Source organism: Myotis myotis, unplaced genomic scaffold (assembly GCF_014108235.1).
Source record: "Myotis myotis isolate mMyoMyo1 unplaced genomic scaffold, mMyoMyo1.p scaffold_m19_p_3, whole genome shotgun sequence".
Lineage (NCBI taxonomy): Eukaryota > Metazoa > Chordata > Mammalia > Chiroptera > Vespertilionidae > Myotis > Myotis myotis.
Genome location: NW_023416335.1, coordinates 183,520,701 through 183,539,465, shown reverse-complemented (window position 1 = coordinate 183,539,465; position 18,765 = coordinate 183,520,701). Strand labels below are relative to the sequence as shown.

Here is an 18,765-nt window from a genome sequence, read left to right as displayed (position 1 = left end):
TCAATGAGAGAGAACCATCAATTGGCTGCCACCTGCACACCCCCTGCTGGGGATCGAGCCTGCAACCTAGGCCTGTGCCCTGACAGGGAATCGACCATGACATCTGGGTTCAGGGTCTACGCTCAGGCACTACACTGAGGTGCACAGCCTGGGAGGGATTCATAATTTTTTTGCTGATTTTAGCAATCTGTTTTAATATCCAGTTTGATGGCAGTATAATCAATTAGAAAACTGATTATCTAAACCCAGTCAAAAATGTAAATTGCTGCCGAAACCGGTTTGGCTCAGTGGACAGAGCGTCGGCCTGCGGACTGAGAGGTCCCAGGTTCGATTCCGGTCAGGGGCGTGTGCCTGGGTTGCAGGCATATCCCCAGTGGGAGATGTGCAGGAGGCGGCTGATCGATGATTCTCTCTCATCGATGTTTCTAACTCTCTATCTCTCTCCCTTCCTCTCTGTAAAAAATCAATAAAATATATTTAAAAAAAAAAAAAAAGTAAATTGCTATGATGATAGAGTAGCTCATGCACATTGCTTTTGGAACTATGTTAATTTGACATTTTGCATTAGATTTTGCTTCCAATTTAAGATAATTAAAAATATATTTTTTTCAAATTTTATTTATTTTATTTTTAAACATATTTATTGATTTCAGAAAGAAAGGAAGTGGGAGAGAGGGATAAGAAACATCTATGATGAGAGAGAATCAGAATCATGGATCAGCTGCCTCCTGCAAGTCCCCCACTGGGGATTGAGCCCACAACCTGGGCATGTGCCCTTGACTGGAATCGAACCCAGGACCCTTCAGTTCTCAGGCCGATGCTCTATCCACTGAGCCAAACCCGCTAGGGCTAAAAATATTTTTAATGACTAGAACAATGTAAGAATAAGTAGTGTGCGTGTGATAATAGAAATTTAGTTGTAATTTGATAGTTGTATTACTCATCCTTTGAAGATGCAACTATCAAAGGAACATTTGACTCTTGTTTTTTTTTCATTGTTTATATCTGTTTTCTTATTTTGGTTAATGTTTACCCAAGGATTTTTTTCCATTAATTTTTAGAGTGGGAGCGAAGGAAAGGGGGGAGAGACACAGAGAGAAAAAAAACATCGATGTGAGGGAGAGAGACATTGATTGGTTGCCTACCGCACCCAGGTACTTGCCCTTGACGAGGAATCAAACCCTCTACCCTTTGGTGTGTGGGCTGACGCTCTAACTACTGAGAAACATGGGCCAGGGTTATGTTTTCTTGATAATTACAGTTAATACGTGCCTGTTTCCTCATATAGTAAATACAAAATGGTTCATACACCTAGGTCCTAGGGATGTTTTGTTAATTTGTGTATTTCCTTTTGAATGGTACTTTGGCATTGGTGTATTAGTTCCTTATTGAGGGAATGGACAACAGCCTTAAGGGGGAAGGAAGGGTTACAATTGCTTATCATACTGGAAGTTCAGTTTAACATTAAGCATTTGATTGGCTCTTTTTGTCAATTGAAGGCTTACAACATGCTCATTTGAGCTTAGAAGGAATAAAACTGTTGAAATAAGTACTAAAAGTTATTATTGCTCTTTTTTTTAACAGGTATTTGTTTGCTTATGGAAAGGTTGTAAAGTATATAACACTCCGTCAACCAGTCAGAGTTGGTTACAGAGGCATATGCTGACACACAGTGGAGACAAACCTTTCAAGGTAAGTAAATGTATGTGAGTTTTATTTTTTAAATTTCAATGTAAATTGACAAGATTCTTAATGGGCATACTTTTGCCCTTAAATTTAAAAGAACCATTTATTTTAATATGTTAGTACATGTAATAGTGGACAGATCAATGACTTGAATGCATGTGTTTTTGTTTTGTTTTGTTGTTGTTTTTTTTAATCCTCACCTGAGGATATTTTTCCATTGGTTTTTAGAGGGAGAGGAAGGGAAGGAGGGAAGAGTTTGGGGAGGGAGAGAAACATCAATGTAAGAGACATATCGATTGGTTGCCTCCCATACTCAGGTTTTGGGATTCTTTAAACTATTCTTTTGATCTTTTCTTTTTGTAATTGTGATTTTGATTCTTGTTAGTCAGCTAATATTAAGCTTCATCATGGCTAAGTTGTTTCAACCCAATATTGCCTACAAATATTTACTTAACTGAAAAAGAAAATCAGTTGTATACAGCATGTTTAGTGATTGTTTTTGATTTCCTTTTTCTTTCTTGTCAATGTGGCTGTGGTTTGTCTGGATAAATTTGTATGTATATGTTTGAAACTGTTTCAGGTAAGCTCATTTTCCCCCCTACTCTGATATTTTTGTTTACTTTGAGCACAGCATTTATAGTTATTTAGTTGTCTTGGGTTAACTTATTTACTGTAACTTTTCCTCAGCAACTAGTCTTCTATAGCTCAACACGATGGATTCCTTTCATAATATTGACAGTTGAGTAACTTCTCATTGTGGTAGAGTAATGTTTAAAAAACAACCTTTCTTTCAAGTCTGAATTGGCCAATCTTTTTAGGTATTTTGGAACTAAGAACCTAACCTAAAAGGTTGATGAAGAGTAGAAGAAATTTTATCAAACCAGACAAACTATTACATACTCACTCTAAGGTGGCTTATAGTTGGTGCATTCAAGCACATTCTGGTAATTTGTTGCAGGACACAGTGAGTGATACTAATATTACATCATTCACTGTGATGAGTGATGAAATAATTTCTTCAGTACCTTTATTATTTGCTCTATAATGGTAGTGATACTGCTCATATTAAAATATTTTACTTCTTTTCAGTTTTAGTGAAGTAGAATTGACAAAAATAAGATAGCTAAAAGTACATTGTGACTTGATATGCATATATAATTGTGAAAGGATTCCTTTCATGTACTTAATGCATCCATCACCTTACACACAACACATATATTGCAGTGAGAATCTTTTGCTTTTCAAGACTTTCTCTGTAATAATATAAAGCTTTAAATACCCTAATTTGCTATCTTTCATTAATTCTTTGCCGTTTTGTATGTCTCTGTGTATCTGCATTTGAAGCTCTCATGTGTAGCCTTGGCAACCAAGTTTTAAGAGGCTCCCACTCATACAAAGATGGTGTCTATCTATAATAATAAAAGAGTAATATGCTAATTAGACCGGCTGAACGACCTTCTGGACAAAGCCGGGGCTGCGAGGGTCGAGCCCCTTGCATGAATTTCTTGCATCGGGCCTCTAGTTGAGTATAAATAAGGATAATATAGCTGCAATGATCATCATGATTCTAAAAAATAAAAAATGATCTCTCCCGCCCCCCAAAAAAGAATGGTCACTGTTGGAGAATGGTAGGAATCTCATTATTTGGAAAGCCATAAGAATTGAGAGGTTCTTCTTTTATTATATGAACTGTGCCACGAGGTATCCAGATCCTGGTGCCTGAGTTGCACCCATGACCAATTAAATGTGATTCTCTGGGGCATGTTGCCAGGCATTGCTTTATTAAAAAAGATCTTTCCAATAGTTCCGATGTGCACCCACACATAAGAAACTCTGTTCTACGAGATAGTTACCTTATTAGAGAAATATCACCTATGATATAGTAGCTACTACTAAACATTTCTCTGATAAATGTGGTTTATCAGGAAATTCAGTGCTCTTTGAAAGGAAGAAAGTCTATGCTGTGTTTACCATGTGCATGTTGCATGTGGGATTTTTATTAACTTACTCTTCTCTAGGCCTCCTTGATACCACACTTGCCTATTTTTCATCCCTCCTCACCCATGCTTCCAAGCTCAGTGGCTGCTCCCTTTAGTCTGCTTCGCTGGCCTCTGCCCTACCTGACCTCTAACTGTTGGAGAGTACTCTCTTAAGAGCTCTCACCCTTGGTGAGATACACATCTAAGAGTGTATCTCTAGCCCTAACTTTCCTTCTTGGATTCCAGAATAGAATATTCATCTTGCAAGTCTAATAGAGCATTTTTAACTTAATTAACATGTACAAAATCTTGAGGTTTTCCATTTCAAAAATGGTTCTACTTGAGATTCAGTAAATAGTAAGATCATCCATCCAGTTACTCTGGTTTCACGAGCCCTGCGTTATTCTTGACTTATTTCTAAACTTCTGTATACTCCTGTTAGTCTGACCTGCAGTACATTTTGAATTTGACTGCTACTTCTTACCCTCCTCTTTTATCCCCAGTTCATCTTCTGTGATTGTTAGTCACTACTATTTTTTTTTTTTAATATATTTTATTGATTTTTTACAGAGAGGAAGGGAGAGAGATAGAGAGTTAGAAACATCGATGAGAGAGAAACATCGATCAGCTGCCTCCTGCACATCTCCTACTGGGGATGTGCCCGCAACCCAGGTACATGCCCTTGACCGGAATCGAACCTGGGACCTTTCAGTCCGCAAGCCGACGCTCTATCCACTGAGCCAAACCGGTTTCGGCTAGTCACTACTATTTGAAATTCTTGGTAACTTCTCACTCTTTCCAAATTAAAATTCACATTTTTTTTTAAAAAAAATCTTCATCTGAGGATATTTTTTCCATTGACTTTTATTACTATTTTTTCAACTGGATGTATTTTATTTTTTATTTTAAAAAATCTTTATTGTTGAAAGTATTACATAGGTCCCCTTTTATCTCCTATTTACCCCTTATAGTCCGCTACTCCCTCTATTCCCAGGCCTCCACCACCCTATTATCTGGTTATGCATATATGTATACAAGTCCTTTGGTTAATCTCTTTCTACCCACCCACCTTTTAGAGAGAGTAAGAGGGAGGGGGGAAGAGAGAGAGACAGAAACATCTATGTGAGAGAGACACATGATTAGGTTGCCTTGTGCACATGCCCTGACCAGAGCTGGGGATCGAGCCTGCAACTGAGGTATGTGCTCTTAACCAGAAAATGAACCCGTGACTCTTAGGTCTGAGGGCCAATACTCTTAGCACTGAGCAAAACTAGCCAGGGCAAAATTCACATTTCTTAGCATTATGCAAGTTCTTCATTCCTGATTCTTACCTTCATCTCTAATCTCATTTGTTCCCTTACTATATCTTCATAGGAAATTGTGTTCTGGCCATAGTATGGCTATTTGAAGTTCTCAAATGGATCACACCGTACCTTCATTATGGTTTTTTGTGTAGGCTGTACTTCCTACCTGGAATTTTATTGATTGATTTGAGAGAGAAACATAAATTTGTTATTGCACTTGTGTATGCACTCATTGGTGTTTCTTGTGTGTGCCGTAACGGAGGATGGAACTCTCAATCTTAGCATTTTAGGATGACACTCTAACTAACTGGGCTCTACCTGGAATTTTAAAAAGCCTTCATTTGGGAAAATGTTTAGATTTATGGACAAGTTGTAGAGATAGTAAAGAGTCCCCCTGTACCTTCACCCAGTTTGTTTTCCCTGATGTTATCATCTCATGTTACTTTGGTACATTTATCAAAACTAAGAAACCGGAATTTTACCTGGAATTTTTGTTTTCCTTAATATTACCTGTTAATAAATACTGTTACATCTTTTGTGAAACTGGTATTTTCTGCTTGATGTTTCTGGAGCCCCTTATGGGGTTTCATAGTACTTCATAGTCTTAGTACTGGCAAAGCAGTCTTAGTCATTTGAATAAATCTATTTAGGGGAGGAAAAAACCTCATTCCACATTTCACATTTTAGAACAGCTACTTCATTCACCACAGTGGACATAGAGTGTTTCAGTGGATTTGGGAGATAGAACATGTAAAACATTCAATCTCTAAAAACCAGGTTTTTTTTTCCTAATTGTTGAAGTGGTGCTTTTTCATCAGAACACCATGTGAGGTGGCTTAGGTTCAGGGGTCACTGTTGTATGTGTGGGTGAAAACATGAGTATTTGAACACTAAAATACCACTCAGTACCATGAAATGCTCATGTTACCAGGAATGAAGGTGCTACAGGCCATTTGAGGCAACAGCAAACTGTCTCTCACCTGTTCTCTGTGACACACACTGAGTGGAATATTGATTAGATGACACTTAAGGATTTGTATTTAAGTGAAATGTGTGTGATTGTATATTTATCCTCCAATATAATAAAGAGGCAATATGCAAATTGACCCTCACTCCATCACGCCGTCACAAGATGGCCGTGCCCACAGCGGAGGTGGAGTTCCCGTAACGAGCTGTAATGAGCGATCAGCAGCGACCTGAGGCTGTGTGGCGCCAGGCCAGGGCGGGGGACCTAAGGCTGCGCCCCCCCACCCAGTGGGGCTTGATGGGGGTGGGGCCGGCTGGGTCTGGGTCTCGTGTGATTTCGAGGTGCATGTGGGTGGGCCGGGACTTGACTCTGGGTCCCGAGTCGTGCCCTAGACTCTGACAGGAGGAAGATTTTCATATATATTTTACTAATTTTCTTTCATCTTTGAGACTTCTATTATAGAGAAAGGGCAAATAGCAATATTAAAATATTTCCTCTAATTAATTCCCTTTTAATGTGCATGAATTTTATGCACCAGGCCACTAGTCTACACTAATAATAGGCAAATATGTAAATTGACCATACATCCACAGTGCCACACAGCCAATCAGGAGGGAATATGCAAATTAGCGGGGCAAAGATGGCAGCGGCCACGGAGCCAGTGGGTGGGAGGCTTGGGTCGCCCCCGGCGAAGGAGCAAGCCAAGCTTCCCGCTCGCCCTGGCTGGCCACGCCCCATGGGGTGAGGGATGTGGCCAGCCTGCAAACAGCCCTCAGCCCCTCACCCAGGCTGGCCACGCCCCCCCAGTGAAGACCCTCACCCCATGGGCGCATGGCTGGCCTGCAAACTGCCCCAGCCCCTTGCCCAGGCCAACACCCTGCCCAGTGAGGACTCCCACCCCAATGGGGGTGTGGCTGGCCTGCAAACCACCACAGGCTCCTCACCCAGGCTGCCCTGCCTCTTAAGGGAACCCCCACCCTGATCTGGGACACCCTTCAGGGAAAACCAGCTGGCCCCCACCTCTGCACCAGGCCTCTATACTAATAAAAGGGCAATATGCTGCCCTGACCGGTTTGGCTCAGTGGATAGAGCATTGGCCTGCGGACTGAAAGGTCCCAGGTTCGATTCCAGCCAAGGGCATGTACCTTGCTTGTGGGCACATCCCCAGTAGGAGGTGTGCAAGAGGTAGCTGATTGATGTTTCTCTCTCATCGATGTTTCTAATTCTCTATCCCTCTCTCTTCCTCTCTGTAAAAAATCAATAAAATATATATATTAAAAAAGGGCAATATGCTAATTAGACTGGGAGACCTTCCAGGAGACCTTCCAGACGTTCTTCTGGACAAAGCCATGGTGGCGGGGCCGAGGTAGAGGCGGTTAGGGGCCAAGAGGGGAGGGCAGCTGTGGGTGATCAGGCCGGTGGGGGGGGGGTGTTGGGGGTGATCAGGCCAGTGGCGGGGGGCAGTTGGGGATGAGCGGGCCATCAGTGGGGTTCAGTTGGGGGTGAGCAGGCCGGCGTGGGGGGCAGTTGGGGGTGAGCAGGCCAGCAGACAGAGTGGTTAGGGGCAATCAGGCTGGTAGGCTGGTGAGCGGTTAGGAGCCAGCAGTCCCGGATTGCAAGAGGGTGCAGGCTGGGCTGAGGGATCTCCCCCTGTCCCCGCACAAATTTCATGCACCAGGCCACTAGTTTTTAATAAAAGTACTGTTTTTCATTCTAAATTTTTATAGGTATGTTTATGGTCCTTAATTGATGAATGATCAAAATCAAAGAAAACAGTTTTCTCTTAGAATTCTCATTATTGACTTTATTTTTAGACCATTGAATCATTGATTTAATTGTTGATTAAAATAAACTTGTGATATTTACTCTCAGTTTTAGATGTACCAGGGTCTATTCTTTGCAGTCTTGAAGGATCCCAGGAGAAAATGAATCCACTAAATCTACTGGGACCCTTATAATTAAGGCTAATACCAGTGGAATCATACCACAAAATCCCTCTGATTTTAAACCTGAGGGGTTGGATCTAAACTGTTACTGTCATCTCTGCCTTTTAATTATAGTCAAGTAGCTTTTCTAAAATTTTAAAATGCAGAGCTTTTTCAGCAAATTTGTTTGACTAACCAATATTAAACTGGGAACCCAAGGGCAAAGACTCTTACTTATGTTATACTTGAGGCCCGGTGCATGAATTCCTGCACGGTGGGGCCCTCTGGGTGACCTGAGGGGATTGGGCCGAAACCCGCAGTCCAACCCCGCCTGCAGTTCCTACCTGCCACTCCTACTCATCCCGGCCCCACTGCAACTGCTGCGGGCTCGTGCCCAATCAGTCCTGATCAGGAGAGGCTTGCACTGCCACAGCAGCGCTCACCAGCCGTGAGCCCTGTGTCGGGCGCCCTCCTGAGGGGAGTGGCCTTGGGATCGGACTGAAACCAGCTCTGACATTCCCTGAGGGGTCCCAATTGTGAGAGGGCGCAGGCCAGGCCAAGGGACCCCACTAATGCAAGATCTGGCCAGGGAGAGACTGCGGGAGGGCTCCAGGGCGTGTCTGGCCCATCTTGCTCAGTCCCGATCAGCCGGACTCCAACAGCAAGCTAACCTACCGGTTGGAGTGTCTTCCCCCTGATGGTCAGTGCACGTCCTAGCGACTGGTTGACCAGTCGACTGTCTGCCCTGTGGTGGTCAGTGCACATCATAGTGAGCAGTTGAGTGGCCTTAGCATATCATTAGGATGTTACGTTTTGATTGGTTGAATAGTTGACTGGTCACTGGATGACCAGACACTTAGTGTATTAGGCTTTTATTACATAGGATTCTTTGAAGTATCTAACACATTGGGTACAAAAGATGCTTATTTTAATGTATGTTTTTTTTTACATATATATTTTATTGATTTTTTTTACAGGGAGGAAAGGAGAGAGATAGAGAGTTAGAAACATCGATCAGCTGCCTCCTGCACACCCCCCACTGGGGACGCGCCCGCAACCAAGGTACATGCCCTTGATCAGAATCGAACCTGGGACCTTTCAGTCCGCAGGCCGACGCTCTATCCGCTGAGCCACCCGGTCCCGGCAATGTATGTTTTTATAATATATGTTAGGGAATATAGGGATGGTATCTTCTTGGAAAGTAAGAAAGTAAGTATTGTATGGCTTATTTTGTGGCAGTACTGTGTAATAGAAATATGTTTAAACCAGATAGGTCATTTAAAAATTTCCAATGCTACATTAAAATAACTGAAACAGGTTAAAATAACTTAAATATCTTTGAAGTAACCCATTACATTACTTCAATATCGTATAAGTGTACAAAATTAATGAAATGTTTTACTCTTTATGATACAAAATCTTCCAAATTCGGTGTGTATTTTATAGCCATATTTCAAATGCTCAGTTAGTTATATTTATCTAATAGCTAAAATGTATTGGATAGTGCAAAACTAACCTATACTAGTAAGTATAATTCCACTTAAAAAGTACTCTCAATTCAGATGCTAAAGAGTTGGTCTATGTTTAGATACTATAAAATTTGCAGTTTCAGAGGTAGAGTCACATACCCAAGTTCAAACATACTTAAAAGTTTTTCAGTAGTTAAGTATTGTGTTTTAAATTAAAAATCAAAATCGTTATTAGCAAAGTACAACTAAAAACCATAAAGAGTCCTAGCTGGTTTAGCTCAGAGTGTCAGCCTGCAGACTGAAGGGTCTCAGGTTTGATTCTGGTCAAGGTCACATGCCTAGGTTGCGGGCTCCATCCCCAGTGTGGGGTGTGCAGGAGGCAGCCAATCAATGATTCTCTCCCATCAGTAATGTTTCTATCTTTCTCTCCCTTTCCCTTCCTCTCTGAAATCAATAATAATAATAAAAAAACCATAAAGGTACTACTTCTTACTAGATGGTTTTAATAAAAGAAAAGAAAAATATTTGGCAAGGACATAGAGCTAATGGTTATACAACATTGTGAATAGACAACACTAAATGGTATTCTTTAACAGTATGATATGTGAATTTCACCTCAATCAATAATAAAAATTAATTTAAATACAATTAAAAATTTGGTTTCTTAGTTATAGTAGCCTTACTTGGCTCTTGGCTCCTGTAGTCAACAGGGTCATTCTATGGCAATATAGTAAACTGTAGAAGATGGAAACTTTATAAAGCATTATTCTTTCTTGGTACTCAAAGCATGTGTAATAAATTTTTACATTCTAAGAATTCAGTAACCATTAGATACTAATGGGGTCTATAGCTGAACATTCTTGGTGCAGGCTATCGGAGGACCGCACAATATTCATAGGGTCCTTGTAAGAAGTAAATGCAATATTATTTTAAAGTACAGGGTATGGCTGACAACCTTCTTTTCAGGGTTCCCATAGCACTCTGTGCCTCACCCCTGATGGTAGTCCTTTGAAGTTACTTTATATATATGTCTTGGTGACCACATGTAAGTAAGCACTTCCAGGGTGAGAACTATATCTGTCATCCTTATACTGACAGAATCTTGCATAGTACTGGACATAAAATAGATAATGATTTGAACTAAAACCTTGAATCACTCCTCTGCCTTTTAACTTAGTGTGCACCCTAGAATGGGCAAAGATTTTTATTAGTAATGCTGAGTACCATTAGAGCCCATATGTCTCTGAATTTCAAAGTAAAAAGAATAATGATTAATGGCATTATATAAGGAGCTTGCTGTAAAGTGTTTCAGCCAGCTTTGGTTTTATCAGTTTCTCTAAGCAGTTCATTTCTGCTGATACATAGAAATATACCTATGATGTAAAATGAATGGAAGGGTTGAGTTGGGAGAAGTATCTAGATATGCAGTGAAAGTGTAAGGATCTCCTCAAAGGAGGATGACCTCCTTTTCACTTAGGCAGTTTTAGAGAGACTTTGTGAATAAAATTAGGATCTCTACTAATAGAGGGTTGGGTTGTGCTTTTAGAAGTTTAAAATGGTAGAGGTGCCTATTGATAGAAAGAACCTGAAACATGTAGATTTTTTGTGACGTTACCTACCTAAAGTGTAATATAAATTGAACCACCTAGGAATAATCTCATGCATGTAATTGGTTAAATGTAACAGATTTGTAAGGCTGGACTTTGGTTGTCAAGTCAGAAACTAAGTCAATAAATTACTAATAGAAAATATACCAGCAATCTAGCTGTGGGTTTTGCTGTTTGGGGTTTATTTTGGAAAATGTTATTTGTTTTATTTAACACTCATTTGTTAGAAGATCTGCATATATTATTTCCTAAAAGCTAACTAGAAATCATCCACTTTTACTATAACTAATTTGTATATTGTGATTTTTAACGTATATGCTAATTTTAGTGATATCCAAGCGTTCTGCATTCATTGTTGGAATAACAGGTCCACCAGGTTGACTTCAATAGCTAATCTTTTGTTTTCTCAATCTTGTAAGTATAGAAGGCTGAAGAGGCAGTAATTAATGGAACTTATAGAGAAGCTGCATAAGCCCAACTCTGAGCATAAGTCTTCTGTGAGAGGCTAGATTTAATAGTTTAAAAATCAGTGTTACTGCCCTAGCTGGTTTGGCACAGTGGATAGAGCGTTGGCCTGTGGACTGAAGTGTCCCGGGTTCGATTTCGGTCAAGGGCATGCGCCAGGATTGTGGGCTCGAGCCCCAGTAGGGGCATTCAGGAGGCAGCTGATCAATGATTTTTCTCTCATCATTGATGTTTCTATCTCTCTCTCCTTCTCCTTTCCTCTCTGAAATCAATAAAAATATAAAAAAAATCAGTGTTACTGCCTGGCCAGTATGGCTCAGCTGTTGAGCGTTGACCCAGGAACCAAGAGGTTGCCAGTTTGATCCCTAGTCAGGGCACATGCCAGGGTTGCTGGCTTGATCCCCGGTAGGCAGCAGATTGATGATGTTCATCTTCTCTCATCGATGTTTCTCTTTCTCCCTCTCCCTTCTTCTCTGTCTAAAAATCAATAGAAACATATTTTTAAAATACCTGTATTACTACATTTCTTTCCTGTCTGTTAGAATAGCAGGTTGGTTTTGAAATAGCATATGTTGTAAGATAAAAATAATTTTAAAAATCTAGAATGCAAGTAGTTGGTAGGTATCTAGTTCTTTGGTGTAAAATAACGTATTGCTCCTCTTACAAAAGTGGTTAATTCAAAACCAGATTTTTCTGGAAAGAAGGTTACACTGTTTTTGTTTTGTGAATAGTGGGAAGAGCAATAAATTGGGGAGTCATGAAACTTGGATTTTATTTTCCAGCTCTGCCACTACCTAATATATATGACTTTGGGCAACTTATGAAATAAAATGAAAGGGTTCTTATTTTCTGGAATTAGTTCTATAGCTTGCTGATTTACTTCTGAAAATTTACTTGTTCCCAATACAGCATCCCTGATTTGCTTTTTTACTTTTATTTAGTGTGTTGTTGGTGGCTGCAATGCCAGCTTTGCTTCTCAGGGAGGGCTAGCTCGCCACGTACCCACACACTTCAGTCAGCAGAACTCCTCAAAAGTTTCTAGCCAGCCAAAGGCCAAAGAAGAATCTCCTTCTAAAGCTGGAATGAACAAAAGAAGGAAACTAAAGAACAAAAGACGACGCTCATTACGTAAGTGTTTCACTGAAAATCTGTGTGTATTACAGTGCTTTTGTTCATATCTTATTCTTTCATGAAAAACAGTTTTTACTGTTCTTCAACTCTGCTTATCTACTTTTGTTAGCAGTAATAAACAGATAGGATAACTGTGGGACAATGTGAGAATTCAATAACAGTTTTATCTGCAGTAGCTAAGAGAGTGTGAGTCTATATATATATATATGGCTTTAGAATACAAACTATATAGAATTATATTTTGAGGGCTACTTTGATTTTGTTCTAAGAAAATTTAAAACATGGTGGCGGTGTTGATGTTTCTAATAGTTTTTCTAAAAAATTGAACATGCTAAAGGTAAAGTACAAGTAAAAGTTAAGATAGGTTATACCTGCTCCAAAGTGATGTGTGTGTGAATAGCAAAACTATATCTTGAATGAAGAAATATGAGGGAAGCCATCATTGAAACGGGAGGCCACTATAAGGGTGAACTAGAAAGAAAAAAAGATTGCATCTTGTTTTTTCTCTTGGGATTTTTGAGTAGAGTATAGGAGAAACTCCAGACACTAATCCAGACTATAAAGCAGACAGTTATCTCTAAAACATTGAAATATTTTTGTTACTACAAAGCTACAGTGGGCAAATGAACACACCACAAGTGAAAAATAAACCTCTTTAAACTCTTAACTTTCTTATTGTTGAAATTAAACATTTATTTTTCAAAGTTCTATTGAATGTAGGTTATGGATCCAGTTACTTTTTGATTATGAGGTTTACCAGTTTTTAAAAAATGCTTGTGTACATAATTCTAACATATGTATGTAGTATATATGGGTAATACTGCTAATGCACATCATAAAACAGTTACCAAGGAGGACTATTGAAAAGCAGTGAGTTGAAAAGTGATATTTTCTTCCTTACTCTAATGCAGCAGTTCTCAACCTGTGGGTCGCGACCATTGGAAAACACATATAGCATATCAGATATTTACATTACAATGCGTAATAGTAGCAAAATTACAGTTATGAAGTAGCAACGAAAATAATTTTATGGTTGGGGGTCACCACAACATGAGGAACTGTATTAAAGGGTCGCGGCATTAGGAAGGTTGAGAACCACTGCTCTAATGGATCATGACACTCACCTACTTTGGAGACTATTGTTCAAGTTTAGTATTCTTTTTTGTTGTTGTTTATGCTCACCTGAGGATATTTTTTCCATTGAAAAAGTGAGAGTGGAGTGGAGAGAGGTGTGTTGGGGGGGGAGAAACATCGATGTGAGAGAGACACGTGGTTTGGTTGCCTCCCACATGTGCCCTGACTGGGGCTGGGGATCAAACCTGGAACCTAGGTATGTGCACTTAACTGGGAATTGGACCTGCGACCAACACTAAGCACTGAGAAACACCAGCCAGGTCAAGTTTAGTATACTTTGATACTTTAATAGTGGACATAACATGGTTATGGTCTGAATAGAATAGAATCTTAAGTTTGAGGGCTCCTTATAAATTTAATTCTAGTGATGACATCTATGTTTGAATCTTGAATGGGGAGTGGTAGATTTGAATGATTTAGAGAAATTATTTTTCTTTTTAAACTTTATTTTTATTGTTGACACTTTTACAGATGTCCCCTGCCCATTTCCCCCCACGTTTGCCCACCTCCACCTATTTTTATTTTCTCCAAGTGCTTATCCTTCCCAGGAAAAAGCATATTTGGAGAGCATAGAGAAAGTATACTTTTTTCCCAGTAGTCACAGATATAATGGGAAGGGGATCTGTTTCTTAGCATTAAATAAAATCATACCCCTTTTCTCTTATAAATGTTAAATATTTTTTCTTTTTAATTTCTCATTACTTCATTCTTAGTCTTATGGGTTCTGCTAGTTTGTTACTAGTTGGTGTTTTTCTTACTTCTTTCTGAGAAAAATCCAATTACAACAGAGGTATCTAGGTTGCTTTGTGAATGCCAGCTTGTAAAATATCCCCTGCTCTCTCCAAAAACTCTGGTGGATTAGTGTAGATGTTCTGACAGCTCCATGAATGGTGGAGGTAAATCCACTACACATAGTAGTAAATCAGAATAGTAAATCAGCTACATGTAATTCAGAATATGCTGTACTGTGAAATCAAGCCATTTCTTCTGTTGTTGGTAAATTTTAATTTTTAATTACAGATGATCTTATAAGATTACATGTATCAATAAGCTCCATAGTTGTAAAACAACAAATTAATTTTCCTTATTTTGAGTAATGCTCTAATTAAGAATAAAAATAATATAATTTGTAATATTGGTGGGATGAAAATAAAATTTTTTAAATGTTCTTACCAAATTAAATCTTCAATGTATAAGTTTGTTGTGAACACACTAAAAGTTTGCTTTAGAAGACTTATTTATAATCAAGAAATACTTACCCAAAACCCCCAAATAATATTACCACTGTTAAATTTGGAAAAAATTTGATTACATATTAATGTAAAATGTTCATGAAATGCATTCCAAATATTTGTGGTGAATGAAATCTCAGTGTGTTACATAGATGGAGGTGGTCATCAGATTGTTGAAAGAAAATGCAGAGTGGTGCTCGGAGAGATACTGGAATAAAATACAAAATTATATGAAAAGTATAGTAGCTGAAATGTGGAATCATAAGTTCTGAAGTTAGAACCTCACACACCAAGAGGCCTAATTAACTTATATGCATTCATTAGTTGGGATTTTGCTTTTGTACATCCTTATCTTGTCAGCTAGACTCTGTATTTTGAAAGCAAAGAAAATTTTGGATTTAAACACTAGATTGATACTTCTTAATTGTTTCCATCTTTCTTATTACATATTTTTGTGGAAAATGGACTACATGGTTGTTTAGCAGACTGTTGTACTTATGTATGTATTCTTTATCTCTTTTGTATTGATTTTTAGCACGACCACATGATTTCTTCGATGCACAAACACTGGATGCGATAAGACATCGAGCCATATGCTTTAACCTCTCAGCTCATATAGAAAGTTTAGGGAAGGGACACAGTGTTGTTTTTCATAGTACTGTAAGTATTTGTTTTTGTTTTTCAAATTAATTGCATAGGTTTGTGAAAATGTGTATTTTAACTTTCTAAATTGCTCAAAATCTACAAAAATACATTTTAACAAGAAAAACCAAAACTTTTTGCTTTAAAAACATTAAAATTTTTTTTCTATTATTGGTTATAAAGCAGTATTGTCCACAATTTGACATTTTATTATTAGGTTGAGTTTTTTATCCTTTAATTTGAGCTATTTGGGAATATTGGGTTGGCATTTGGGCCACTAGGCATAGTTGGTGTCTTTTTTTACCTGGTTTCCTCATTTGTAAAATTAGAACATCAGACTTAACTTTTTTTTTTTTTGTAATATATTTTATTGATTTTTTTACAGAGAGGAAGGGAGAGAGATAGAGAGCCAGAAACATCGATGAGAGAGAAACATCGATCAGCTGCCTCCTGCACATCTCCTACTGGGGATGTGCCTGCAACCCAGGTACATGCCCTTGACCGGAATCGAACCTGGGACCCCCCAGTCCGCAAGCCGACGCTCCATCCACTGAGCCAAACCGGTTTCGGCCAGACTTAACTTTTAAGCTCACATCCCTGTATACTGCATGTTCCTCTCTCACACACAAACATACATCTAAAGTTTGTGTTAAATAGAAAATGGATAATGGCTATCAAATCAAAGCTTTGTGAAGGGAAGGGGTTTTCATTCTGTTTTTTTCCACTGATGTATCCCAACTTTCTTCAGTTGTTTGTCTCTGACACATACTAGGTACTCATTATAGTTGCTGAATTATTATGTTGCTCAGTATAGAAAAAGAAAGCTATCAAATTTGAAAAAGCAGTACACAACATAGTTTTGGTTGACTAGGAGTTAATAGAGTGTTCTCTCTTCCCATGCTACTTGCCATTTTATTGTCCGGTCATCTTTAAATTACTATAGTTTGGTGACAGTAAGTTAGTAGAAGTAAAAATTTTAGACCCGGCTCTTAGTGATTTGAATCCCTGGAAAAAGAGTTGTTTAATTTTGGCTATTGAAATATAAAACACACTAAATTAAGGTTGTATTTTCATAGTTTAATTAAAATGCATGAGGATTTACATACAAAATGTCAATATTGATGATATCAGTGACTCCACTGGTTTGAATCTGTATTTTTTCCATCTCCTATAATAAATTTCCAATTTTGATTTTTATTTCCAAAATTAAAGGCAGGAAATTCAAAGATTAGACAAAAGAAAGGGAACCTTTTCTGAAATTGAAACACATGAGAGAAGTGAGTTTGGGTTGAAGGAAAGGTATAGTATCTTACACTCTTTTAAAGAACATTAGAGATGTCCTATATAGTAAAAGCCCAGTGACTGAATGCAGAATGACTGGTTGACCAGTCACCATGTCGCACACTGACTACCAGGGGGCAGACGTTCAACACAGGAGCTTCTCCCTGGTGGTCAGTGCGCAGCGGGAGCAGCCGCTCAGAGGGCGGGTCCACAGTCGCTCAGCTGACCAGGATGACCGGTGCTCCCACAGCAGGCCTATCCCTGCAGGCCACACCCCCCCACCAGTGCACGAATCCCATGCACCGGGCCTCTAGTAGTTATATAAATAAAGATGGAAGGGTTGGAAGGAAAATTAGAGGGTTTGAAGGCAAAGTGCTTGCACTAGGAATTTTATTGGAATTCAGCAAGATCAGGAGCTTGCTCAGCAGGGATTGTTGGCTGCCTTCTTTGAAGTTTCATAATGTAGGTTTATGATTTGGTAGGTCTATAAATTGTTCAATAAGATGTGGTTCCCAAACGCATAGTGTAGCAACTAGGATAATTTATTTCCTTAAATATTGATCACCTACTGTGTGCCACATATTATTGATGTAGCAATGAACAAAACAGGCTAAAACAAAACAGTAAGCCATGCATGCCTATACTCTAGTGGAAGAGACAGGATAAACATATTAACTAGTAAAAGAAAGTGATGGTATGGGCTATTTAGTTAGATTCTGGATAGCTTTTGAAAGTAGTACTGATAAGAATTATGGATGGATCACATGCCAGATGTAATAAAGGAAGGAAAGGATGACTTCAGATTTTTTTTTGCCTGGGCAGCTGGCCAAAGGATGGAATTGCCATTTAAAGCAGAGGCTATCGTGGTGAGTAGATCAAGGGAGAGGGATGTATTAAGAGCTCTAATTTCAGCACTTTCTGTAGAGTCATAATGCCTGTGTGGTCACCACATAGGGAGATGGACACAAGTTTGAACTTAGAGGGTAGGAGTGGCCACAAATTCAAATAAGGAAGTCTTCAGCATAATTAGTGGTATTTAAAGGTATCAAACAGGATACGATCACCAGGAACTCTTTAAGTATAAATAGAAAAGAAGAAATTTAAGGACAGGTTTGGGGCTCATTAACATTTAATAAGCAGTAAACCCAATGAAATAATGGTCTAATAATGAGCAAGTGTCTCTGCATATTAAGGAATAGGGAGTGGTGATGTGATAAAGAAGGTTGTATTTTAAAAAGCAAAGTTTCAACTTTCACATGCTTTCATTAGAGCAGCTCCTGTGATAAAATCCTTAAGTTTACTGTGGAGAAATTGAGATGATTTAAAAAAAAAAAAAAATGAAGCAACTACCAATAATGGTGATATAAGGAGTTTGGAAGAAATTTAAAAATTTACTGAAAGTCAAAATAGTCTGTGACCTTGAAAATAAGTTTTCTAGCTGTAGAAAACATCTGAGAGATTTTAAGAACATGAAACTTATGTTTGTCATAAATTTAAGAAACAGGAATAAGAGTGACTTGCCGCCCCCAAGCGACACTGGGGAGGTACAGGTAACCTTGACTGAGGGTGGAGTGTGATCTGGAGAACGCTTTTTCCTGGGGAAAGTGGAAGGAAGAGACATCCATAATGGGAAAAGGTGTTTGTTGGACACAGTAGAAAGGAAAGGAGCTGTTTCTCGAAGTTCCATGGCTGGGAAGATTTTGATGGAGGCAGTATGTGTTAAGCGTAAGCACTTCTGTTAGCAGTCAGATTTTAAGGTTCCTAGTTATTAAATTAACTTTTATAGGAAATAATCATGCCGATAGTGAAACCATTTGGAGGAAAATGTATCTGTGAGGCTCTATGCTGTGCAGTTTACCTAATTTGTCTTCTTTAATTGAAACATTTTCTTTCGAGCCTTCTCCAGAAGAGGTCAGCAGATTCCTAGTTACCAGTCAGTTGGC

The 18,765-nt window shown here is 38.9% G+C and overlaps 1 protein-coding gene across 4 annotated transcripts in view; it reads left to right on the top strand.

Moving 5' to 3' along the window:
* Positions 1-18,765, top strand: part of AEBP2 (AE binding protein 2) — a 64,143-nt gene that overhangs the window by 29,854 nt on the left and 15,524 nt on the right. For all 4 annotated transcript variants that reach the window (XR_004965761.1, XM_036297325.1, XM_036297326.1 and 1 more), the window contains exons 3-5: positions 1,585-1,692; positions 12,344-12,530; positions 15,435-15,559. Coding sequence is in view for 3 of the 4 variants with exons in the window: in XM_036297325.1 (XP_036153218.1) it covers positions 1,585-1,692; positions 12,344-12,530; positions 15,435-15,559 (420 nt within the window). In the remaining variant the exon portion in view is untranslated. The remainder of the gene's footprint in view (positions 1-1,584; positions 1,693-12,343; positions 12,531-15,434; positions 15,560-18,765) is intronic.